Raw genomic sequence first — 27,548 nt, forward strand, 5'->3', positions numbered from 1 at the left:
ATAATAACGCTTTATTTATTGTTGTCCTTAGTGGGATTTGAACCCAAGTCCCCAGCACTGCAAGGCAGCAGTGCTAACCACTGAGCCACCATGCTGCCCTTAGCACACATCTGCTATGCATGGTTGCTAAAATGGACAGAGATGTCAGCAGAGAGCACTGTGCTCGTGATGTCATCAGTGTTCCAAAAAGAAAGGAATTTCTTCTGTAGCATTCAGCAGCTAATAAGTACTGGAAGGATTAAGATTTTTTAATAGAAGTAATTTACAAATATGTTTAACTTTCTGCCACCAGTTGATTTAAAAGAAAAAAGGTTTTCACCGGAGTACCCCTTTAACTTGAATGCGAGAGAATGATTATTTTTTTTTTTTTTTTTTTTTACATGATCTGTGACTTGGTCAGTGTGCAGGGAGGGAGAGCAGGTGAGCTATGACCATTACCTATTGTAAAATAGTGGATCCTGTGGTATATATGTGTGTGTGTATATGTTTGCATATGTATATATATATATATATATATATACTGTATGATAGTGAGCATAAAAACATCACTTTAATAGCAGGACATTTTCTTTAACCCCTCGATGCAGCAATTTTAGTTTTTTCACTTTTTTTTTTTTTTTCCATCTTCTCCTAAGATCTATAATATATATAATGTGCAGAGAGTAAGAACCGGACTGTACTCGTCAAAGTTGCATAACAACCACCTTCTTTATTCCGGGACAGTATAATTACAAAAAGTAGGACAATAGCAGGTGCGTTCACAAAATACGAGCAACAATTGTTTTGCGCTGCTGCGCTTCCTCTTGGCTCACTGTGATTGCAAGAACCGGCTATTGTCCTGCTTGTAATTCTACTGTCCCGGAATAAAGAAGGTGGTTGTTTTGCAACTTTGGCGAGTGCAGCCCCGTTCTTACTCTCTGGACTTTAACATTTACCTGGACTCGAAGGATTTATGCACCACCATCTACACCAATGGGAGGCGACTGCACCAACACAGCTGATCTAATAATCCTCCAGTGGAGTCTGTTTAATACGGGTGAGTAGTGCCTTCACTTTTCTATACATCTACATATATAATATTTATTTAATAACTGTTTTTAAGTATTATAGAATTTGAGACCACTATTCTCATAAAAATTTTTTAAAAAAAATCATATGCTGGTATACCACTGCCACGTAAACAGCCTGCATGTTCTGACACCACCTCTTAGGCCAATGCACTACAACAGGCATAACGAATACCTCTATAAAACTCAACATGTGTGTATGTGTGTGTGTATGTTCCAGCATCACGTCCAAACGGCTAAAGATATTAACATGAAACTTGGCACACATGTTACTTATATGTCAACAACAAACATAGGATAGGTGATTTAACCCTTATTCGCCACCATTTGCCAGGGGCGGGGTTTATGTTTAAAGTCCCATACAAGTCTATGGGAAATATATGTTACTGCATAACTTCCAAACGGCTGGAGATATTTTGATGATGCTTGGTCACATGTTACTTATATATCCACTTAAAATATAGGATAGTTAATTTAACCCTTAACTACCCCCATTTGTGAGGGTCAGGGCTTTTGTTTAAAGTCCCATGCAAATCAATGGGAAATGTATGTTCCCACATAACTTCCGTACGGCTGGAGATATTTCAATAACTGGTACACATATTACGGGTCGGGATAGGAGGTCGACATAGGAGGTCGGGATAGGAGGACGGGATATGAGGTCGGGAAAGGAGGACGCGATAGGAGGACCGGGATAGGAGGATGGGAAAGGAAAAACCGGGCAATGCCGGGTACTCAGCTAGTCAATATATATATATATATAAAACTCAACGTGTGTGTGTGTGTGTATGTGTATGTATGTGTGTATGTTCCAGCATCACGTCCAAACGGCTAAAGATATTAACATGAAACTTGGCACACATGTTACTTATATGTCCACAACAAACATAGGATAGGTGATTTAACCCTTACCCACCCCCATTTGCCAGGGGCGGAGTTTGTTTAAAGTCCCATACAAGTCAATGGGAAATAAATTACTGCATAACTTTCAAACGGCTGGAGATATTTCCATAATACTTGGTCACATGTTACTTATATGTCCACTTAAAATATAGGATAGTTAATTTAACCCTTAACTACCCCCATTTGTGAGGGTCAGGGTTTTTGTGTAAAGTCCCATGCAAATCAATGGGAAATGTATTTTCCCACATAACTTCTGTACGGCTGGAGATATTTCAATAACTGGTACACATATTACGGGACGGGATAGGAAGTCGAGAAAGTAGGTCGGGATAGGATGTCGGAATAGGAGGACGGGATAGAATGTCGTGATAGGAGGTAGAGATTGGAGGACGGGATAGGAGGTCAAGATAGGAGGACGGGATAGGAGGTCGGGATATGAGGACGGGATATGACAACAATATACAAAGATGGGATGTTAAGTCAAAAGCTTTCTCCTTTGTTTATTTTCCTCCCCAACAAGGATTAGGAAGGAAAAACCGGGCAACGCCAGGTACTCAGCTAGTTAACATATAAACAAAAAAAATCGCCAGCTCACCGCCATATAGGAATGTGTCCAGGATACACTATGGCCCAGATTTATCAAAAAATGGAGTGATTTTGCCACAGCAGCCAATCAGCTTTCACTTTACCAGAGCTCGTTAGCTGAGCTGTGATTGGTTGCTGTGGGGAAATCACTCTATTTTTTCTCACACAATTTGATTAAATCTGGGCCTATAAAGATAAGAAGCGCATGAGTGAAAGCCTAGCCCACTTCTCAGTTATAGTGCAGGGACATGAGGTTCTCCAGCTCCCACTGAAAAAATAGGTCATAAACACATCAAAACGCCTTTTTGCAATGATTTTGACTTTTATTCATGTTTCAATAAAATTGTAAAGTTTTCATATTTTTTCCATTGGGAGCTGGAGAATCCTAATGTTGTCCCTGCACTGCAAATATATACATATGTGTATCCCCTCTAGCAGAGACTTTATGAAAAAGACCGTAATTATGGTCCCAAATTAATATGTGTATAAATACATATGAAATGGTGCCAGATGACCAGACTCTCCTGAAGCTTTGCATTTGGGAAGTTGATAATGTTCTCCAATCTAACCATATATAGATTTGCATAACTTGGGGACGAATCTGGTTCCCAAGGCCACTACCCAAACCTGTTGGTTAAAATCACAGTCATACACTGGTCTGGTCCTCTGGAGCCATTTCATACATGACCTCATATTTATATGGGATAGAAACTATGGTCACTCTTTTATTTTTTTATTCTATGTTTATTTATTTTACACACACACGTGTGTGTGTATGTATATATATATATAGTGCAGAATATTATAGACCTTTGACCAACTAACCACACAGTTACTGTACTGTACGGGTGAGCGCCACACCAGGATCGCCTATTTTTGCCTATTTTCCACATCGATCACTATAGATATATATATATATATATATATAGATATATATATATATATATATATATATATATATATATATATAAATAAAAACAGCACATCCAGAATTGTTGTCTTTCAACAGAAGGCGCAGGCAGGTGTAGGACGGTGGTTACCAGGTCCAGGGCAATAGTCAAAGGATGAGTGCAGTACACCAGATGTCCCCATAGTGTAGGAAAAAAACTTCTCAGTAGCGTCATGCTACTTGAGAAAGGTAGCATGAAGCTACTAAAACGTTTGCTTTTTTTTTTTTTCCTGAATGTTGGAATAAACTAACACATTTGAATGGAGACATTTGGTGTGCTGCACTTATCCTTTGGCAATAGATAGATAGATAGATATAGGCAATCCTGTGCTGAAGAGTTCAAGAGGTTCACATATTCAGAGGTTTCCTTGTGTCCAACGTGAGTATTAAAAGATTTTTCCTTAGAATCCTTAGAGACAGAAGTAAAATCTTCCATATACATAAAATCATTAACCTTGGCAAACCATAGTAAGACTGGTGGGGCTGCTTTTTGCTTCCATAATAAGGGCCGCCATCAGGGAATGAATGTTGGGCCTGCAGTCAGGGGCCCGGGCAAGAACAAAGACTAGGGGGGCTTGGCTGCCTGTTGTGTTACTTGATATTTATTTTTTATTTTAAGGCTATAGAAGATGGGGACTGACTGATGGTCTCAAAATGTAAGTGTTCCTGCATATATACCGTATTTTTCGTCCTATAGGACGCACCGGCGTATAAGACGCACCCAATTTTTAGGGACAAAATCTAAAAAAATAAAGATTTTTAACCCAATAGTGGTCTTCAAGAAGACCACTGCAGGAGGAGGTAATACTCACGTGTCCCCGCCGCTCCGGACCCGTCACCGCTGCCCTGGATGTCGCTCCATCGCTGTCGCCGTGTCCCCGTCGCTCCGGAACGTCTCTGCTGCCGGCCGGGTATCCTCGCTCTCCGTCGCCGCCATCACGTCGTTACGCACGCCGACGCACGTACGCGACGACGTGACGACGTGATGACGAGGAAGGAGAGCGCCGGCCATACAGGGGATCCCTGAACGGAGAAGACACCGAGGAGGTAGGTAAGGTCCCCCCCGGTGTTCTGTAAGCACTAACCCGGCTATTCAGTCGGGCTGTTCGGGACCGCCGCGGTGAAATCGCGGCGGTCCCGAACAGCCCGACCAAACAGCCGGGTTAGTGTCACTTTCCCTTCAGACGCGGCGGTCAGCTTTGATCGCCGCGTCTGAAGGGTTAATACAGGGCATCACCGCGATCGGTGATGTCCTGTATTAGCCGCGGGTCCCGGCCGTTGATGGCTGCAGGGACCGCCGCGATAGGGGTGTATTCGCCGTATAAGACGCACCGACTTTTTCCCCCCAGTTTTGGGGAAGAAAAAGTGCGTCTTATACGGCGAAAAATACGGTATGTATGTGTGCATGTTTATGTAATGTGCCTATCTGTGTGTGTGTTAGTACTGTGGATGAATATATATGTGTATATATCTGTATAAAGTGTGTGTGTATGTACGTAATGTGTACAGTATGTGTGCTGTGTATATGATGCATATATGTACAGTATGTATCTTTATATGAACATGCATGTATATGTATATACATGTATGTGTATATGATCTATATTTAAAGTAGAACCGTCCCCAGGTTTTACCTCATAAGCTCACACTGTGCTATAGGCCTTTTAATAATCCTTCCTACCATGTCTGTGGTATAACAGGCTGTTCTTGCAAAAAATAACTCTGATTTGCTCGCCATATGCTAATTACTCAAGTAGTAATTGGGGCGTTTTCATGACCAAAACTAGTCATCGCTATTTGCTGTGATCACGCTTTGGCAGACATGATTGACAGGCTAGGAGCTTTCTGCACTACACTGTCTGCAGGCTCAAAAGTGTCAACATCACTGCGTGTAATAGCCTCGAACACCGTGTGAAGAAGAGGAGCGCCACAAAACTTTTATGTTTTTGTCCCAGCATACATGATATCCGCTCTGGCCAAAAGGGTGACATGCTGCTGTGCTAGGATGATCCCTCGCTCTGCATCGATCCTTTTCTTAACGCTGCATTTGAGGTTTTTACATCACATTACATTACTTATCCTGTACTATTCCTGTGTTATATCCTGTATTATACTCCAGAGCTGTACTCACTATTCTGCTGGTGGGGTCACTATGTACATACATTACTTATCCTGTACTGATCCTGAGTTATATCTTGTACTATACTCTAGAGCTGTACTCACTATTCTGCTGGTGGGCTCACTGTGTACATACATTACATTTCTTATCCTGTACTGATCCCGAGTTATATCCTGTATTATACTCCAGAGCTGTACTCACTATTCTGCTGGTGAGGACACTGTGTACATACATTACATTACTTATCCTGTACTGATCCTGAGTTATATATCAGACAGGAGGCTCATATCTTATGCATTAATCTTTCTTTATTAATACCCATAGCAGAAACTATCTTCATTTATGTAATTCAAACAGAAAAAACTTTTCTTCTTTTGAAAACGGTGAAACAAACTACATATCCCAGCAGTCCTTGCAATCCTGATAGCCACTCCTAGCCAAGTGGCTCTATATAAAGGACTGCCTTAGAAACACCCCTCCTCTTTCTTTCTGCTCATGGCAGAGATAAGATAAGTATTCCTTCAAGTTTAGTTTCTAATTATTGAACATACGTTTTTCAGTGTATTCAGGTCTGTTTTGTGTTTACACTTAACAGTATCTTTATGCTTCATACTTTCATCTATTTCATTCTTTAATTCTTTCTCTTTATACTCATTGTTTCTTTCTATTTTCTTCTGGGCTTTTACCCTGTGATTTCCTTCTATTCCTCTGGGCTTTTTGCCCCTGTTATACTCTAGGGAGAAGGAGCTGCTGTCCGTGCGTTCCAGCGCTCTTCACCTCCCTCCCGATCCTGTCCCCCTTTTCCTCATATTCTTACCTTAAGATGCCATCTTGTGAGCGTTCTCTTGCCCTTCCCCCTTCTTCTTCTCCTTCTTCCCGCCGCGGCTGCGACACACGCGCGCCCGGAGGGGGAAGGAGGCTGGTCCTCTGTGAGGCGTGGTCATTTACTGACCAATCACAGTGTTCTCAGCCGTAACATCGCGACAGTCTGCTGCGAGCGGTGAGGAGAGCGGTACCTGCAGATCTGTCTCTGTATTAGTAAGTTTTCAGCCCTTATATTCTGTGCTGCCTTAAGAACATAGTCTGTTTGGTGCAGTGCGCTTAGTAACTACACTCTTACCCTGAGTGGTCTTAGTATATATATATATTTCTGTATACAGTACTCTGAGTATCCCTAGTTTAGTACTAGTCTGTACTTATTGGATTATCATGGCAGAGGAAAGTATCACCATACCCAGGAAGGTGACAGAGGATGCTTTTCCATCTGATTCGCCTCAGCTGCTCACAGCTGCACAAATTCAGGATCTCATCAGCAGATCTGTGCAAGCTGCACTGTCCTCTGCTGTTAACCCTTCTACCTCCTCTATTAACCCTTCCACTTCCCAAGTGACAGAGGGGAATTGTTAAGAAGGGGAAAGCTCCTTTCAAACACAGACACCTCACTGCGTATTCTGACTCCCCGGCAGGAGAAGTAGAATTGATGCATAAGACCGGACCCAACACGGCCGGTCAACCCAGCCTTCCTGAGCAGAATCCTCAGCGACCCTTGACTCACAAGGAGATACCACACAAACGCCTTAAGTCCCTTAGGCGAGCTAAGCCAGACTCCTTTAATGATACGTCTAATGACGAATCTTCAGAAGGATCCGAGGTGGCAGTGACCACAGATTCTGACTCGGAGATTGAGGAAGCTGGGCTTATGTCCGACTTAAAAGAAGTCGGCCCCGATTTGCCTTCCGAGGCTATCGTGGACTCCCTAGGGGAGCCATTCTTCAACCCGGATGCAATATCGCATCCACGGTCAGGTGACTGGGCACCCCTACCGCAAGTCTCACAATATGTGGAGTACTGGACAACAAACAAGCTGAGGGCGGAATGCCCCAGGCCATTTGTCCCTAAAAAGGTGACCCATACACCTGAAATTGATCCAGTACTGTTAAAGTACCTGATGAAAAATGGCAAGTATACCAAAAAAGGTATCGAGCGCTCATATAAGGCGATACAAGATCGCATTTTAGATTTGTTGGGCCCGCTGACGAAGATAATAAATTTATCAGAACAAGCGGCTTCCACGGATGAGCCCGTGGACTTGACCCAATTAAGAGGTTGGGCACAAAGGGCCATCTGTCTCCTAGGTTTGGCCAATACTACTGAGACTGAGCCTGGCCCTTCAGCTGAAGGCCTCCTGTTTGGAGAAGATTTAATCAAAAATATAAACAAATTCATGAGTCTGTTCACCAGCCTTGATAAGGCTCAGTCCTCCCTTAAAAAGTCTGGTACTGGGACTAAGGTTTTTCACAAGGCCGGCAGAGGAAGGGGTCGCTCTGCCGGCCGCAACAATTATTACAGAGCGTACTCCAGAGCCCCCGCTCAACCGCAGCAATACCCAATCCCTGTGGCACAACCGGCCCCTTTCTTCCCCCCACGAGGACGCCCCTGGACGGGACGTGGAAGCAGAGGGTTCCCTAGATCCCGTCCGTCCACTGGTGAGTATGATACCACATTACCACGCACACATACCTGTGGGGGGCAGGCTGTAGTATTTTACCCACGTCTGTTCCACGATTATTGCAGACGTGTGGATACTAGCGACTGTAGCGGGCTATCACATAGATTTTCTCTCTTAACCGGTCATGAACATCAGACCGCATCCCATTCATTTTTCACCTCCAAATGTACACCTCATAGACTTAGAGCTAGAAGAACTCATATCAAAACAGGTGGTAGTAGAAGTCGACCCCTTGTCACCCGGGTTCGTAAGCACTCTCTTCTTAGTCAAGAAGAAAGACTGAGGTTATCGACAGGTGATAAACTTAAGACAGTTAAACCAACATGTGAAGTATTGTCACTTCAAAATGGAGGGGATCCACTTACTGCGAGACCTTCTAATCCCGGGCGATTGGCTGGTCAAAATAGACCTAAAGGATGCGTAACTAACAGTTCTCATGCATCCTGCCTCTCAAAAATTTCTAACATTTCTATGGAGGGACAGAATGTGGCAATTCACTTGCCTCCCCTTCGGTCTTTCATCGACTCCATGGTGCTTCACCAAGATAAAGAAGCCTGTATTAGCCGCGCTACGATGCAGAGGGGTACGCCTGATAATATATCTGGACGACCTGCTAATCATGGCATGTTCCAGAGCGCAGGCCAACCTGCACAAACTATGGACAGTGACATTGCTGGAGGAACTAGGTTTCCTCATCAACCACAAAAAGTCAGTGCTCTCTACAGCTCAGGAGATGGAGTTTTTGGGGTTCTTGGTGGACACCAGACAGGCGGTACTACGGTTGCCCAAGTCCAAACTGGCCTTGATTCACAAGGAAATCAGGGTGGTTTTGCGGAAAGGCAGAGTATCGATGAGAGTGATCTCACGCATAGTCGGTCTGCTAGCGGCCTCCATTCAGGCAATCTTCCTGGCCCCGCTTCATTATCGGGCTCTGCAACGCCTCAAAACCCTACACTTACGGCAGGGTCTGCGTTACGCGGACGAGGTCACTCTTTGTCCGGAATCGGAGGAAGAGTTGCGGTGGTGGCTTCGGCATGCCGTCGAATGGAACGGCAAGGCGATCTTCAATTCCATCCCGGACATGATCTTAGAGTCAGATGCGATCCGACAAGGCTGGGGGGCCCGGTGTGGCCAGTACACCACAGGAGGGACATGGTCCGTAGAAGAATCTTCCCTCCATATCAATGCGTTGGAACTCCTGGCGGCGTTCTTTGCCATCAGGAGCTTCCTCTCTCAGAGGTCCAACTGTTGCGTACTACTACGCATGGACAGTGTGGCGGCGGTGCAATACATCAACAGCCTAGGGGGCACGAGATCCAAAATGTTAGCGGACATCGCGTCCGACTTTTGGCATTTCTGCCTTTCTCGCGACATTGTTCCGATAGCGGAATATATTCCAGGTGTGTCCAATTCCGTTGCAGACTGGAATTCCCGATACCTGACCGATTCCAGCGACTGGATGCTGGAACGATCTGTGTTTCTAACATTACAGGAGCTTTGGGATCCGTTCCACACGGATCTTTACGCCTCACGCCTCAACCGGCAGTTACTCCACTTTTACAGCTGGAGGCCGGATCCAGAGGCAGTGGCAGTGGATGCATTTCGCCAAACTTGGCCGAAAGGGACGCATTATGCGTTTCCCCCCTTTACATTGATCACCAGGTTTCTCCTTCAAATAGTCAATCAGAGGGCGATGATTGTTCTGGTCACTCCTTGGTGCCGACACAACCGTGGTTCCCTCTGATTCTAGGGATGTCGATCAACTATCCCAGACTCCTTCCCCACTTACCACATCTTTTGACGAATCCAACCAAGGGTCATCAACCCTTGGTGCTGGAGGGCAAACTGCCTCTCCTTGCGTGGTTGGTTTCGGGGTGCCAGACCAAGATGGAGTCCTTTCACAATCGGCTAGAGATCTCTTCGCCTTGGCCTGGGCCCCAGGGACTAGATCGGCATATCAATCTGCCTGGGGACTGTGGGTTCGTTGGTGTGATCAACGACAGGTTAATCCCGTTCAGGCCCCTGTTTCATTAGTAGTGAACTTCCTGGCAGAGTCCTGTGAATCGGGAAAATCATAGTTCCCTCAACATATACAGGTCCGCCATCTCGGCATACCATTGTCCGGTGGACTCTTTGCCTGTAGGCAAACATCCATTGGTGTGCCGTCTCCTATGCGGCATAAAATTTAAACGCCCTCTGTGACCACATTATCAGACAACTTGGGATGTTGCCAAAGTGTTACATATGTTTTCCTCTTGGGAAGACAATGATTCCCTCTCCTTAAAGGTTTTATCCCTCAAGCTCACGACTCTATTGTGTCTGGTTTCCATTAAAAGGGTATCAGATGTGAGAGCCTTAGATATTTCTAGGCCGCAATTTTCGCCAGAAGGGGTTAAATTCTCAGTGGTTCGTAGAACCATAACCAGATTGCACTCAGTTTTCTACCCCTTTTTTCCATCACATCTGCGACTTTGTGTCGTCCGATGCCTGCAGGCATACGAGATGCGAACGGCGACGAGATGCGAGGTCGGTGATGGAAATGTCAGGGATTGATATTTCCCTTTTTGGCGCCCACTATACTAGAGGGGCAATGGCCACTAAGGTGGTTATTTCAGGGGGGTCGCTGTCAGACCTTCTACTGGCAGCAGATTGGTCTTCAGAGTCGACCTTTTGTCAATTTTACTTTAGACCAGAGGAGCATGTCTCTATGTCTGTACTTTGATCTTAATCAGTCTTAAATTTAATGTCTATGTTATAGATACTGCTTTAAAGTTGCATAAGATATGAGCCTCTTGTCTGATATATAAATCGAGATTTTCCTAGCTTGTGACGGAAAATATTAGTTATATGAAGACAGGAGGTGAGTATCTTCCCTCCCGACCCACCCTGTTACAATTTTTGTTCTCTTTTTTCAGGGTATTGAACTACGATGGAGAGTTCCTGTTTGCGGATAAGCTGTTGGTTCCTGGGTCCCCGTTGGGACGAAGTTTAACTTCAGGACATCCCTGTTAGAGTGTCGTTGGTGGCAAGGTTCCCCAAGTGTTTCAACGTTGCGGCTCCGGAGTCGGAAGGTGGTAGGCCGGCTGGCCAAAGATCCGAGTCGCGGTACCGAGATCTACATGGAGTTCATGGTTCTTAGGAGTCTGAACTTCGCTTCAAGAAAGAGGAGGGGTGTTACTAAGGCTGTCCTTTATATAGAGCCACTTGGCTAGGAGTGGCTATCAGGATTGCAAGGACTGCTGGGATATGTAGTCTGTTTCACCGTTTTCTGTTTGAATTACATAAATGAAGATAGTTTCTGCTATGGGCATTAATAAAGAAAGATTAATGCATAAGATACTCGCCTCCTGTCTTCAAATAACTAATATTTTCCGTCACAAGCTAGGAAAATCTTGATTTATATATCAGACAGGAGGCTCATATCTTATGCATTAATCTTTCTTTATTAATGCCCATAGCAGAAATACTACCTTCAGTCATTGTAATTCAAACAGAAAAAACTTTACGACTACAACTCCCAGCAGTCCTTACAATCCCAGCAGCCAATCCTAGCCAGGTGGCTACTATATAAGGGACTGCCTGTGTATAGCCCCTCCTCTTTCTTTCTGCTCATAGCAGAGCATACAGATAAGTGCTTCATATACTGTTGTTATAAGGTTATATACTGGTATAGTGTATACTTATGTAGGTATCTACATATGGTGAGGGTAGCCCACGGAGGTGTCTTTCTCTGTTTTTCGAGAGTGCCTCTCGGGGGTGTCCCTTTTTCCGTTGTAGCTTATCTGCTATATATCTATATTTATCTTTTGTTTCAATTTAGATATAGATATTATTATTTTCTCTCTGTATTCTGGTACCGGATCGCTTTCTGGTGCTGTGGGTTCAGCACTGTGTCCAGCGCTCCCGGGCCTAGTGCCATCTTACTTGGCGCCGCCATCTTCAGGACTCTTCTTCTTCCCCTTCCTTTCCCCCCCCCCACATCGTCTTCACGCGCGCGGGCAGGGGGCGGGTCCTCCGTCATACAGGCCTCTTCCTCTTCCCGCGGCCTACGCTCGGGAAGGGGGCGTGCCTTGCCGACGTCATCAGTTGGCGCTCCTGCAACCTGATGTAGGCAAGGGTGATGTAGGCAAGTCTTTTTTTTTTACACCTTTAATTTGCGTGATGGTAATGTGTACATATGCCACATTTTTTTTTTTTTAAATGGTCAAATGGCCTGTGATAAATATGGAGCTAGTACACATTTTCTTCAATACACCAATCTGTATGGTTCCTCTTTTGCAACTTTTTCTGCATTCTTTTACAAATGCTGTCCACAGACAGTTTTGTAAGCCAGGTCAGGGCTGCTGTACATTTGCGACAAATTGTTTGACAAACCCTACACGATAAATTCATGATCACTGCAAAAGGTTAACCAGACTGTGGCATGGCTACACAATTTTAGAAAAAGCATCTTAAGCAAAAGTTGCAATGAAAAGTCTAAATATCAACTGCGACAAATCAACACCACAAAACAAACCAATGAGGGTAAAACCAATGATAAATTCATCCCCATCTCTCTACAAGTTTACAATAACTAAAAATATTATAAATAGGGACCAGAGGTAGCTCACTGATGAAGGTAGCCCTAGTACTACCAAAATGCTTTGAAAAGTATTAGGTACTTCCTGGACTTTGTCACATCAAAAACTCTTGATCTGTATTTCCTGTGAACAAGTTTCCCCATGAGACCGAGAAAATGCTAGGCGAAAGACATCAAGCCACTATTTTCAGCCAACACATTGCTTTTTGGACACAGTTTAAAGAAACCCACACCCATTTACACTGAGATTGGACTCCGTTGTATAACAAAGTGAGGCACCTTCCATAAGGTCTGTTAGGGTATGCAATCAGGTTGTGTATACATTTTTGCAGGGTTTTTTTTTGTGATAGTGGTATACCAGCATATGATTTTATGAGCAGAGTGGTCTCATGTTGTATATAATTATTATTTTTTTGTTTAAACAAAAATGTATGTACCATCAACTTTCTTTCGCAAGAGTATATGTTTCTTGGTCTTACCCATAAAATGTTTATTGGTTTTAATCATTAATTCATTTACTGGTATTATTTATATAAATGTGTATGGTATTGAGCAGTATTGTGCATACTCTTGGCACCCAAGATTAGTTATCTTTTACATTTATTTATTTATTTATTTGTTACACCTTTTAAGTACCCCTTGGGAACCTAAACAGGTGATCTTCAGGTCACTTGTACAGTACACTGCTATGCCTAAGTATTGCAGAGTACTGTCATTTCTGAGATCTATCATTACTGCCTGCTTATGGAAGGTTGTAATAATATTTCTAATAGGGCAGGCGTGATGAGCCCACTCCATCCACACAAATCCAGAATTTGCCATAGCTGGCACAAAGGAGTTAAGGCTAAACAATACACTGAAATAGCATGTAACCATAAATATCCACAGCTGATCGAAAGGAAGACCATAAAATTGCCCACCTGAGGACATCATGATGCTGGCACCGGATTCTGGGGCTGCACGTACCTCCTGTGGGAAAGGGGGGGGGACACAAAAGCATACTTCTTTAGGGTATCTAGTTTTTCTCACTTTCACCTTTTTCTGTATACTGATCTTTGTTAGTAAAACTCAATCACATGCTGCAGAAACAGACTTCATTTTCTGTCACAGAAATATCTGCAACAAATCTGCTACATTTGATTATTTTCTTCCTTGGGGGTATGTAATTAGTGCAGAATTCAACGTGCTGAATTGTGCATTGGAAATCCACTGTATGAACTCCTAACATTAGTGTGAATGGGTCGTCCGCAGATATGTTCACACTGCGGAATTTCATTGATCAGCGCAAAGAGAAGTAGATTTTTTTTTTTTCTCACCGTAAAATCTCTTTCTCGTAGCCTTCATTGGGGGACACAGACCATGGGGTATAAGCTCTGCCACTAGAAAGCTGACTCTAAGGTAACAAAGTCGGCTCCTCCCTGGCAGGACATACCCGCCCACTGACAATGAGATAATCAGTTGTGTCACAAAGCAGTATGAGAAGCCAACAAAACTAGTAGGACGTCTGAATGGACCCCAGCAAAAATCATCCAAAGGAACCCTGTCACCAGGCAACAAAGATTCCGACAGGGCAACCAGAAAAGGGTGAGAACTGTGTGAGTACTAAAAATCTACTTTTCCCTCCACGACAGCACCCATAAGATTACATCCTCCTCCTGATTTGGACAGGAAAAAACACTGGGAGGTTAAATTCCCCACCCCTTCCTCTCCACACCAGTGTTATTCCTGTCCCTGTCAGGAAGGAGCTGAGAGGTGTGGGGAACTCTTTCCCTGCAAAGAAATTGAAGGTCCTTACTGGGGGCCTTGCAGACTCAGGGTGCTGGCACAGCACACCCCCTGTCATTTTCTCCCTTTTGGTCCAGTCCACTTTGTAGGTCCGCTCCGGGAGCATGGAGGCAGAGGGAACGCAGCGGGAGCACTGTGAGTGTGCAGGATCTGACGGTCTCTGTGCGGTGTTCTTGCGGCAGTCTCTGCTTTCAGCGAGGAGATCTTTACCCTGCGCGAGCACTTCCTAGTTTATTTTCTCCTGGTGAGGAGCTTTGCAAATTTCCTTCCGGCCGGGACGCTGGCGTCTGAGGTCACTTCCGTCTGCGCTTGGGCGGGGAATATAAATCTGGAGACTGGCTTTTTTGCTATAAGAAGCCCCTCTCCCAGATGGAAGTTGCACTTCCTGATTCCAGCGTTGGATAATACAAGGCTGCGTCATGAGCTCGCCTGCAAAAGTTCCAGATCCTCCAGTGATCACAGGATCCGTGAGTACTGAGGGCCTATGGGTTCCCTCTGGCCTATCTTCATTGCATGGTGTTTTATCCTTCTCTTCCTTGTATTTTCAGGGAGACAAGGATTCTGCAGGTCTTTTGGTTAAACCGAAAAAATCAAAACCTAAAAAATGTGTAATGTGCTATAAAGAGTTTCCTGAATCGGCTTCTAAACCTTTGTGTAAATCATGCATTGCATCAGTAGTAAAAGATGACTCTCAAACTCTTATGCAAGAAATTAAAACCATGATTCATTCAGAGATACACTCAGTGTTGGCCTCTTTTACACCTGTTACCCCTGTGGCATCCACTACTATGGTTAATGTCTCAGCTGTAAAAAAAAAAAGACTAAAACGTTGTCTTTTTCAGTTTCTGAAGAAAGTGTATCTCCAGAATTGGAAGAAGGAGAGTATGTAGAAAATCCTCATGAAGAGGAAGATCCTTCTTTGAAGAAATTTTTGTTTCATTCTGATGATATGGAATCCTTAAATTAAGTCCGTCCATACTACCTTAAATTTAGAGGAGGTTCAGGAGGCTAAGTCAATACAGGATGAGCTTTTTGGAGGCCTAGGAGACAGGAAACCCTTTACTTTCCCTGTTCATGCAAATTTACATAAAATTGTTAAGGATGAATGGGCAAAACCAGAGAACAATGCTTTTATTCCTAGGAGTCTAAAAAGGCGATATCGCTTTAATGACTCAGACTCTATCACTTGGGATACAATACCGTTAGTAGACGTCCCAGTTGCTAAAATAGCAAAGCATACCTCTCTGCCTTTTGAGGATGCTACACAACCAAAAGATCCAATGGATAAAAAGGCAGAGAGTTTGCTAAAAAAAACAGACCTGGGAGGCTGCTTTTTCCTTGTTAAGGCCTAGTAGTATAGCCTCTACTTGCGCGGCCAGAACTTTAGGAGTCTGGTTAGACCAGCTGGAATACCATCTCCAGTCTGACACCCCTAAAGACCAGATTTTGCAGTCCTTACCCAGTCTTAAAATGGCTTCTAATTTTTTATCTGATGCCTCTGCAGAGTCCGTTAAACTTGCTTCTCGTACTGCTGTTTTGTCCAATACCACTAGGCGTGTTCTGTGGCTAAAATCTTGGTCAGGAAACATGACTTCTAAAAGTAAACTCTACTCCCTCCCTTTCCATTGAAAATTTTTATTTGGTCCAGAACTGGATTCTATATTGGAAAAAGCAGCAGACAAGAAAAAAGGACTGCCCTTAGATAAGGTCCAACCTAAGAAATCTCCTTTTCGTCTCTTTTCCCAGTTAGACCAATCTTTCAGAGGAGGTAAAGGGAAGACAGGACGTTGGCCTTACAGGAAGGGGGTAGGGGTAGAAATATCTTCACTAACCTCGGTCAGTCCTCTTCCAACCCTAAACAATGACGCCAGGCCAGTGGGGGCAAGGCTTTCCCATTTTGCCCCAGTGTGGGAATCCCTCATTCCCAATCCATGGATTATAGAGATAATATGTTGGGGCCTTCGAATCGAGTTGTCCTCACCTCCTCCTCCAAGATTCGTTGTTACTCGTCAGAGTCCAAAAAAACAGAAATTGGTTCTCAAGGGTGTTCAGGACCTTCTCAGCCTGGGTGCTATCCAGGAGGTTCCTCTCCTTCACATGGGCCTAAGTCATTACTCCTCCCTGTTTTTGGTCTCCAAACCAAACGAGAAATTCCGTACAATTATAAACCTGAAACCCTTGCCTCGAATTTTCACCAAGGTCTTGGAAGAGGTGGTTGCCCATCTCGGGAAGGAGTCTATTCTAATTATTCCTTATTTAGACAACATTCTGATAGTGGCAGACTCTGCTCCTCAACTGGAACCTCATTTACAGAGAACTATTCTTGTTCTCCAGAAGTTGGGCTGGATTCTAAATGTGGAAAAGTCAGATCTTATTCCCAGTCAGAGGAAAATATTCCTGGGTATTACTACAGGCATTAGCGTCCCGGTTCCTATCCCTCCACTCTTGTACAATCAGGACGGCAATGTCCACTCTGGGTCATATGATATCATGCATCCAATAAGTAGTTTGGGCCCAGTTTCACTCCAGGCCTCTACAAAAGTGGATCATAGCCATTTGGGACAAGTCTCAGAAGTCTCTAGACAAAAGAGTGATAATTCCCTCTCAAGTAAAAACCCATCTAAGATGGTGGACGTTAAAGAAAAATTTAGAGAAGGGAGTAGTTTGGTTCCAGACAAACCAGTTACTTATAACAACAGATGCCAGTGCATGGGGATGGGGTGCTCACTCAGAGACTCAAGTAGTCCAAGGGAAATGGGATCCTCAGACAGCAAGGAAATCTAACTTCAGGGAACTACTGGCGATATGGATGACACGCCAAGAACTGGAGGAAAACTGCAAGAATCGCCATATCCTCGTTTACTCGGACAACACGACTGCAGTAGCCTTTATAAGACGTCAGGGAGGCCCAAGACATACAGCTCTTCAATCAATTTCTCATCAAATATTTTCTTGGGCAGAAAACAAAGTACTTTCGATCTCAGCAGTCCATCTCAGAGGGGTCTGGAACTTAGAAGCGACCTTCCTGAGCAGACATATATTAGACCCAGGGGAATGGTCTCTAGCTCCGTGGGCATTCAGGATGATTACGAAGAGATGGGGGGGGGGGTTCCTTAAATAGATCTGTTTGCAACCAGGAGAAATCACAAGGTGGATCTATTCTTATTCCCTAAATCCAAAAGACTCTCCTCTAGCAGTAGATGCTTTGGCTCAGGATTGGACGTTCAATATGGGATATCTCGGGTCCTTCAAAAACGAATGAACTGCCATTGCATTCTAATCCTAGTAGCTCCACACTGGCCAAAGAGGAGCTGGTTCTCTCTATTAAAAACTCTAAGTATAGAGGATCCCATCTACCTTACTCCTCAAAAGGATCTTCTGTCCCAGGGACAATCCTTTCATTGTCAGATCAAAAACCTCAGCTTAACAGCATGGAAATTGAAAAGTCTATTCTGTTGAAGGAAGGTTTCTCTGAAAAGGTAGTAAATACACTTCTATCTAGCCATAAAGATACTACCTCTAGAATCTATGCTAAAACCTGGAAGAAATGTATTTCTTGTTGTAAGGATTCTTTTTCTATCAACACTCCGGTGATTCCTAAAATTCTAGACTTCCTTCTGCAGGGATTTGATTGAGGTCTCGCCCCTAGTACCCTCAAAGTACAGGTTTCTGCTCTCAGTGCTCTTTATCATGTAAAATTGGCTGATAACATGTGGATTTCTAGATTTATTAAAGCATCCAGCAGACTCAGACCTAAGACTTTAAATATCTGCCCTCAGTGGAATTTAACTACAGTTCTAGCGGTTCTTCCTCTGGATCCCTTTGAGCCTCTGGATTCTATTTCTGAAAAATTTTGGACTCTCAAAACTATTTTCTTAATTGCCATCACTACAGCTAGAAGAGTAGGTGAGATTCAGGCTCTTTCTATCTGGGAGCCTTATATCAGAATTTTGGATGACAAAATTATTTTTAAGCTTTAACTTTCTTCCCAATGTTGTCTCTACCTTTCATAGGTCACAAGATATTGTGGTTCCATCTTTCTGTTCTAATCCAAAAAATGACCTAGAAAAATCATATAGTCTGCTGGACATTAGAATAGCTGTTCTCCTTTACATTGAAAGAACTAGTCAATGGTGGAAAGATGATAGTTTATTCAATTTTCTGGCCCTAATAGAGGTAAAAAAAAACCTCTAGAGGTTCTATAGCCAGATGGATCAAGACCGCAATTTCAGAGGCTTATGTGGCCAGAGGTAAAATCACGCTTATTCAATTGAAGGCCCATTCTACTAGGGCGATTTCCTCATCATGGGCAGAGAGAGCCGGAGCTTCTGTAGAACAAATTTGCAAAGCTGCTTCTTGGAAAAACCTTCATACTTTTTCCAGACATTATAGAGTTCACGTATTGTCTTCTAAAGATATGGCCTTTGGACGTAAATTTCTCAGTGCTATAGTCCCTCCCTAATAAATTCTTTGTTATTTCTCATGGGTGCTGTCGTGGAGACGTGGGGGGAAATGGTGAATTATACTCACCGATAATTCCTTTTCTGGAAGTCTCCACGACAGTACCCATACCCACTTTTCCTTCGGTGTTCTTTATAAATACACTGGTGTGGAGAGGAAGTGGTGGGAAATTTAACCTCTCAGTGTTTTTTCCTGTCCCAATTAGGAGGAGGATGTAATCTCGTGGGTGCTGTTGTGGCGAGTTCCAGAAAAGGAATAATCAGTGAGTATAATTCACCATATTTTGGTCGCCTCATTGGGGGACACAGACCATGTGACATCCCAAAGCAGTCCCTTGGGTGGGAACCGCCAGAGAAGGGGATGTTAGGTCAGCGACAAAACCACAACTACTGGCAAGAGATCTCAGAAGAGACCCAGGACCCTGAAGGAACAGGAACCCAGACAGCAACCTCCCTCCCTAAAGTAAAGACTGGGGCTCGACAAGCAACCGGAGTCAGCATTAAACGGCCACCCGAGAGGCCCAACAGGAGCACCCATCCTGGCCTGAGAGAGAATAAAGAGGAAACACCCCCAGGAGAGGGACAGAACAAGATTCTGGGCTACCTTAACCCAGACAGAATGAAGAAGAGCGGGCGACAAGAGAACCCCAGTGCAGAGACCCGTCTGAGCAGAGAGCAGGAAAGGGGACGTCAAAGACCAGGAGAGAGATCTCGGAGAGGCTCGAAGGGAGAGCCAAGACATACAGCTTAGGCCTGAGGACCTAGGCTGAAGACAACAGAAATGAACAACTGAGAACACAGAAGACCAAGGGAAAGAGCCCTTTCCCAGTCTAGAGTCACCAGGGAAGAGTTACATACACAAGAGGAGAACCAAAGAAGGCGATGAAGAGTATAGTGGAAAAAGGAACCACGACCACGCAGGCCACCCTCCCGTCCAACACCTGCAGACACCAGGAAAGTGTGGATAGACAGGGCAGAGGGAAGCACGGGATTCCTGCAGTAGAACAGAAAGGAGGTAGGAACGTACCAAAGTAAAGGACAGAGAGGGGACAGAGTGGAACTAACTGACATGACACTCCTGCCGAAGCAAGACAGCAAAAGAATGGAAGACTTGGAGGCTTGTCAGGTCCCTGGAGCAGGAGGCCGCTCAATAAGACTGATGTCCCAGCACAGAATATAAGTGAGATCTGCCCAAAAAGGAGGAAGAACCTGCTGCAACCAAGGAGAACAACCAACTTCGGGAAACCAAGACAGGCCAAAGGGAGGGCCACAAAGAGGAAGGCGAAAGGCACACTAAGGTGGAGAGACTGCCGGAGAGGAGGAGGCATCCAACAGAGATCACCTTTACTGCATGTGGGACAGAAATAATGCAAGGGTTGGAAAACCAAAACACAACCGTACAAGGACTTTTAGAACACCATCATACAAGTGCTTCTCCAATGGGGAATAGTAGCAGGAAGGCTGGCATATTGGGAACCATGGAGGAATTGCTGGTATGCCCCCCAAGAGCGGAAGGCAAGGCAGGTGGGAGCATGAAGGCTAGACTAGCCAGAGCAGGAATCATGCAAAACCTGTCATTACTTCGCCTTGCAGAGGGACATCGCAATGACTGTATGAACATAGCAGGCATCCCACAAATCACACTCCCTATGCCAGGAGGAAGCGTAATCCAAACACCCTGAGGATTCCCCTTAGCAATAGCAGGTTCCCTGCAAAACACTGAATCTATGAGGGGGTTAGTGTGATGGCTACATAGTAGCAGAAGCAGGTAATCCGCATATAATCCCCCTGCGGAAGGGGGAAGGGGACGTCTACACAGGCAAGGACAGGCACTACATGACCATACCCCCCTCCCCCCCCCCCCCCCCCCACCAAAAGAAGAGGATAGGGAGCTGGCTATGGTAAAGACAGCAGAATCAAGCAAATTACCTATGGAAAAACAGCATTAGTCCACCCAAGGAGGTGGGGAATGTAAGAATACTGTATAAAAATGGTAAAAACAATAAATAAAACAGTTATAAAAAAAAAAAAAAAAAGAATGGCTATTGCAGGTACCAAGGACAACAGAAAAAGAGACCAACCCCCCCAGGAGGAAGGTCTGTGCAAAGAAGATAACATTTACGTACAGGTTCACCACTTTGGCAGCACATACTAGCTGTGGGGAACCAGAACACCAGCCGCGGCAGAGAGTGGTAGAACACCTGAAGGACTACGCAACACCACTCAGAGAAGGGGAAAATGGGCACCACCTCTGCAACGTGGCTATTGCATATGCAGGGCCAACTAGACAGCCACCTTGCAGTGGTAAGGTGATACAGTAACTTCAGCTGCGAAAATAACAAACACGACACGGGTGTCCGTTGGTGAAGAAGGAAGAGTGCTGTCAAGGATGCAAGAGTGACAACCACCTGAAGACCACTGATACACCACCTAAGGAAGGCACAGCATCAGTAGAAAAGTCTGTGCATCTGAAGGGACACTCCTTCCAGTCATCTCGGAGTGGCAGCCGAGAAAGCGGCAGACGTCACGCCGTGCAAGGATGTTGGAGAGGGCCAAGTGCTCAAGCATGGTCATCCACTCTGGTCACCTTCCACTGGTAGTGGGATACCAGAACTGCAGTTGCAGAAGTGGTAGACACCACGCTGTCCATAGATTAAGAGGAGAGCCCCCTGGTCACATCTTACTGGTAGTGGGGTGCCGGAATCCAGCCACAGACGCTGCAGAGGTCACGCTCTCCATGGATGCTGGAGAGGGCTTCTGCATAAGCAGGGACACTCCCTCCGGTCACCGGGGTACCGAAACTTCAGGCGCCGGTGCGGCAAAAGGTACTGGAAGTTGGGGAGGGCAGGCTGCACATGCAGGGTCAATTCTCCGGTCCCCTCTCGCAAGTGGCGGTGGTACCAGACCAGCAGCTGCGGATACCGCAGACATCACACATCTTGGATGCCTTAGAGGATCCATGGGACACACTGGGTTATCCCATCAGTCACCTCTCACTGGTAGCGGGGTAGTGGAACCTCAGCCATGGATGCGGCAGACAGCACACGCATCATGGATGCCACAGAGGGTCCTTTGTACACACCAGGTCACCCCCCAGACACCTCTCACAAGCAGTGCGGTGCCGGAACTTCAGCCTTAGATGCAGCAGACATCACACCTATAATGGATGCCATAGAGGGTCCATTGCACGCACAAGGTCACCCCTTCAGTCAGCTCCCACAAGCTGTGGGGCACCGGAACTCCAGCCACAGATGCGGCAAACATGGGGTGGGTGACTGGTGGTGGAGGAAGCAGGCAGAACACTGACTGGCTGCATAGAACTCCTCAAGGAGGTATGGGGAGCATAGCACACATCCCTGTAGGGGAACAATATATCGGTAGGGACATCCCTTCGGGCGCCCCTAACAGGTAGTGGGGTCCCAAAACTTCAGCCATGGATGCGGTAGACCTGAGATGGGGGACCGTGAGTCGAGGAAAGCAAACAGAGCCCTGAAGACTGCCTGTGAGCCTGTACACTCATCACTCTGAACCCCAGCTGAGTTTCTGAACAGGGAAGGGCCATATACAGTTGTCCATTAACAAGGGGCTGAGTCAGGGGATACAACTTGTCAACGCCAAGGCGTTGCCATATAGTGGGAACCCACTGGACATAGATTGCTATTGAGGGTCCCAAATGTGCAATATTGCAGTATGTGTAAGGAAGCTAAGGCAGGGACCAGCGCTGTATGGCGATACTGGGACTACGGACAAAAAACAAATTATCCGAACAAAGAGAATTACAGAAAGAAATGGAGCTGTAATTATGAGATTTTGTCACTAGAGGGTGCCCAAATGCAGTTGAATTGGCATGAGAAATAAGCCCTGGAAATTTCACTGACAACCACAGGGGGTGCCCAATACTAGAGCTGCCTCTATGCCTTTAAAAAAAAAGAAAAAAAAGATAAAATAATGTCCATACCCCCTCCGGCGAGAGGAAGAGGCACACAGGGGTACTTCTGTAAAGTACGCTGCCCATAGGAGGGGAGAGATAAGAAGATGACCCCAACCCCGAACCTAGAAAACTAAAAATAGGAAGAAAACACCTAACTAAACATGCAGTGCGGTGCCACACAGTAAAAAACAATAAAAGAAAAGACCAGGTCTAGAGAGCTCCAGACCTGTGCCTGCCTCCTGCTGACACTAAGCTAAAACTGATTAGCTCATTGTCAGTGGGAAGGTATATCCTGTCAGGGAGGAGCCAACTTTTTTGTTTCCTTAGTGTCAGCCTCCCAGTGGCAGAGCATATACCCCATGGTCTGTATCCCCCAATGAGGCGACCGAGAAAGAACATGTTCATTCTTTGCGTGGAAGTCCACGAGCACTGCATAGCCGTCAATGGTGATGGCGCAGTGCTGCGCGGTCTTACCTTCATTTTCAGCCGCTGCCAGATGGCATCTCTGCTTGCTGAATTCTGAGAGCGGAGATTCCATTCACATTACATAGTGTGAACATACCCTTACTGTATGGGTTATACATTTTTAAATGTAATTTGGCCATGACATGGGTTGCATAGCCATTATCACAGCTCCATGTTCCAGGATCCAGCAACTAATGCAAGTTACCTGACAAATACCAACAATCCACCCAGGATGGATTCACTTATATTATATGGAATGCAGCACAATTCTGGAGCATAACATGGGATCTTTGGCTATGTGTCCCATGTCACAAATAAACTTGCAGTGTAGTCCTAGCTACCGCTCACCTCCAACTCACTGACTTCTTCTTCTCTTTCATGTATATACTGCAAGGGCTCCAGAAATGCACATCGAGACCATAGCTTACAAAGCTCTGGGGCCATGAATTTCTCTAATAAAGATGGAAGATATAAACAGAATTTAACAGGTGCAACACACAGAACTGGACCATAGGAAGAACAAAAGTCTTTTATCTCCTAATTTCTTTTAGCACTTCCAAGACATTCCCAGCAGAAAGATGTGAGATTGAAAAACTGGCTGAGCTGACCATGCACATTAAGAATGTTTCATTCAAGTACAATGTTGGTGGGACATTTATCTAAGGTATATGGTTGCTACAGACTTCTCCCTGACCAGAGATATTAGGGAAGAGAAGGAACTGGCATGTTGAGTTTCATCTATTTCACCTGACCCTGCCTTTTATTGGCAGGGAGATAAGCCGCCAGCAGAGCTATCTGACACTGGCTTAACCACTTAAGGACCAAGAACGTACCTGTACGCCCTGAGTCCGCTCCCTTTCTATAAAGTGGGGCCACGCTGTGGCCTCGCATCATAGCAGGTCGGGCCCGGCCTCTAACAACAGGACGGGACCTGTGGCTAATAGCGCACGGCACTGATCGCGGTGCCGCGCGCTATTAACCCTTTAGATGTGGCGTTCAAAGTTGATCACTGCATCTAAAGTGAAAATAAACTACTGCCGGTTAGCTCAGTGGGCTGTTCGGGACCGCCGCAGCGAAATCGCGACGTCCCGAACATCTGGAGGACACCAGGAGGAGCCCTACTTGCCTCCTGCATGTCCGATCACCGAATGACTGCTCAGTGCCTGAGATCCAGGCATGAGCAGTCAAGTGGCAGAATCATTGATCAATGCTATCCTATGGGATAACAATGATCAATGTAAAAGATCAGTGTGTGCAGTCTTATAGTTCCCTATGTCTGAATTATAAAAATATATCATTAATTAAACCGCACGGTCAATGACGTATGCGCAAAAAACTTCCAAAGTCCAAAATAGAGTATTGTCACTTTTCATATCAAGAAAACATTTATAGAAAGCAATCAAAAGTCCACTCAATGCAAAAATGGTACCGCTAAAAACTTCAGATCATGGCACAAAAAATGAGCCCCCATACCGCCCCGTACATGGAAAAATAAAAAAGTTATAGGGGTCAGAAGATGACAATTTTAAATGTATAAATTTTACTGCATGTAGTTATGATTTTTTCCAGAAGTACGACAAAATCAAACCTACATAAGTAGGGTATCATTTTAATCGTATGGACCTACAGAATATAGATCAGTTGTCATTTTTACCGAAAAATCTACTGCGTAGAAACGGAAGCCCCCCAAAATTACAAAATGGTGTTTTTTCTTCAATTTTGTCGCGCACTGATTTTTTTTTCCGTTTCGCTGTAGATTTTTGGGTAAAATAACTGATATCATTCCAAAGTAGAATTGGTGGCACAAAAAATAAGCCATCATATGGAATTTTAGGTGCAAATTGAAAGAGTTATGATTTTTTAAAGGTAAGGAGGAAAAAATGAAAGTGCAAAAACGGAAAACCCCGGGTCCTTAAGGGGTTAAATACCAACCTCCAATGAGAACACATCATTACCTCGAATAATATATAAATAATAGCACTAACAATATAAACATATGAATTTGAGGTAGAAGATTAAATCTTATTTCACACATTTAGCCATGTCCATTTAATTTTCTCTGTCATATTTATAAGGTGATAGCTCCTGTAGTGGCTGAACATGAATTTTCATGGCTAAGCGATAGGGTAATCGACGGCCATGTATCTAACTCACCTTATGTCTTGGTTGAACAAAGAATCATAACATATTGATATTCAGTATGCCAGAACCTGGCTAGGCCCAAAATCAGTCATTATTGGACAGTGAGTTTTTGTCATTTGTGTTAGATTGTTGGCAAATCCTGTAGCATTTCATGGCACATGCCAGCAATTAACTAATGTGAAAGCCCAGCAAAAGGTAACCACACATTACATTATACTGTTTCTGAGGATGGGAACCCGCTACTTTTTTTTTTTTTGCTAAGAAACTGCCACCTACTTTGATTCAGCCATGGCAAAAAAGGGCACTGCATACATACAGACATAAAACAAATATAACAAACATATGGAAGAAAGAAAAAAAAACTGATCACACTAACGATAGGTTGGAGAGTCAAATAGAGAAGCTGGAGTTTGAGATTTTATGCTAGGAATCGTCAAAGGGACCTAAAGAATAGAAGTACAGTTATTAGCTGTGCACATGATAAATACAAGGAAATATTCAACATTGAGAGTACATTCACACATGCGTATTTTCTGCTGCAGATCTGCTTCTGCAGATTTTGCTGCCAATTGACTTCAATGGTTAGCAAAATCTGCAGAAGCAGATTTGCAGCAGAAAATATGCATGTGTGAACATACCATAAGGGTACGTTCAAGTGTGTGTATTTTCTGCTGCAGATCTGCTTTTGCAGAGTTTGCTAGCCATTGAAGTCAATGGACAGCAAAATCTGCAGATGCAAAATCTGCAGCAGAAAATATGCATGTGTGAATGTATCCTAAAGGAGAAGTATCATGTAGAAAAACGTATACCCTATCCATAGGTTAGGGAATAAGTTTTAGATCGCGGGTGATCCGACCACTGGGACCCTTGCTCTCCTCTGGAACGGGGCGTGCCGATGCACGCACAAAGCGGTGGCCGATACGCCCCCTCCATGCATCTCTAGGGGAGGGCTGGCGAAGGCTGTATCTCCGGCTCTTCCATAGAGATACATGGAGGGCGTGTGTCGGCCGCTGCTTCATGTAGAGTCGGGGTCCCGTGCAAGAGATCTCCTGCATGGTACCCTAGCTCTCCCCGGGAACAGGGCATGTCGTCCCTTGCATAAAGTGGCAGCTGACACGCCCCCTCCAATATCTCTATAGGAGAGCCGGAGATAGCTGAAAGCTAGGAGATAAGTTTTTCTGCATGACAGCTCTCCTTTAACACAGGCACTTTGAAAGGCATTCTGTACACATCACAAAACGCAGCTAGAGGCCTCCATATAAAAAGCTTATTTGCATGTAATAATATCCTGACTGTGACTACCTATTAAAGAAAAAATGCCAGTGTGAATGGGGCTTAAAGGAATAGTCCAGTGGTGAACCCAGTGGTTAACAACTTATCCCCTATCCTAAGGATAGGGGATAAGTTTGAGATCGCGGGGGGTCCGACCGCTGGGGCCCCCTGCGATCTCCTGTACGGAGACCCGACAGCCCGCCGGAAGGGGGCGTGTCGACCTCCGCACGAAGCGGCGGCCGACACGCCCCCTCAATACAACTCTATGGCAGAGCCGAAGCACTGCCTTCGGCAATCTCCGGCTCCGCCATAGAGATGTATTGAGGGGGCGTGTCAGCCGCCGCTTCGTGCGGAGGTCGACACCCGCTATCTGGCCGGAGAGCCTGGCCCCCGTACAGAGAGATCGCAGGGGGCCCCAGTGGTCGGATCTCAAACTTATCACCTATCCTTAGGATAGGGGATACGTTTTTCACCACTGGACTACCCCTTTAAGTGCTTTTTATGTTTCTCATCCTCTGTCTTTTTTGTGCACATATATAAATTCTACATTTAAAAATGTGTCACTGTTGCTGGAATTACATTAAGCATAATTTTCAACTAACTACAATAATCAATAGCATTGTTTGTTATAATATTTAAATGTCTTATGTCTCTTTAGGCAGAACTAAGACACTCTCTAATATCTTAATAGACAAAAATGATTCTCCTGTTATAAACTCCCCCCCCCCCCCACCCCCTCTCCTGCTCAGATCTTCACTGGATATTAACTCAGCTTTGTCCTG

At 44.8% G+C, this 27,548-nt stretch overlaps 1 protein-coding gene across 1 annotated transcript in view; it reads right to left on the reverse strand.

The window, feature by feature from the left end:
- Window positions 1–27,548, reverse strand: part of REC8 (REC8 meiotic recombination protein) — a 178,760-nt gene that overhangs the window by 11,897 nt on the left and 139,315 nt on the right. The window contains exons 13-15 of the mRNA XM_056525830.1: window positions 25,871–25,937; window positions 23,701–23,804; window positions 13,632–13,680 (exon numbers count right to left, since the gene is read on the reverse strand). Of these exons, the coding sequence (XP_056381805.1) occupies window positions 13,632–13,680; window positions 23,701–23,804; window positions 25,871–25,937 (220 nt within the window). The remainder of the gene's footprint in view (window positions 1–13,631; window positions 13,681–23,700; window positions 23,805–25,870; window positions 25,938–27,548) is intronic.

Source organism: Hyla sarda, chromosome 1 (genome assembly GCF_029499605.1).
Source record: "Hyla sarda isolate aHylSar1 chromosome 1, aHylSar1.hap1, whole genome shotgun sequence".
NCBI lineage: Eukaryota > Metazoa > Chordata > Amphibia > Anura > Hylidae > Hyla > Hyla sarda.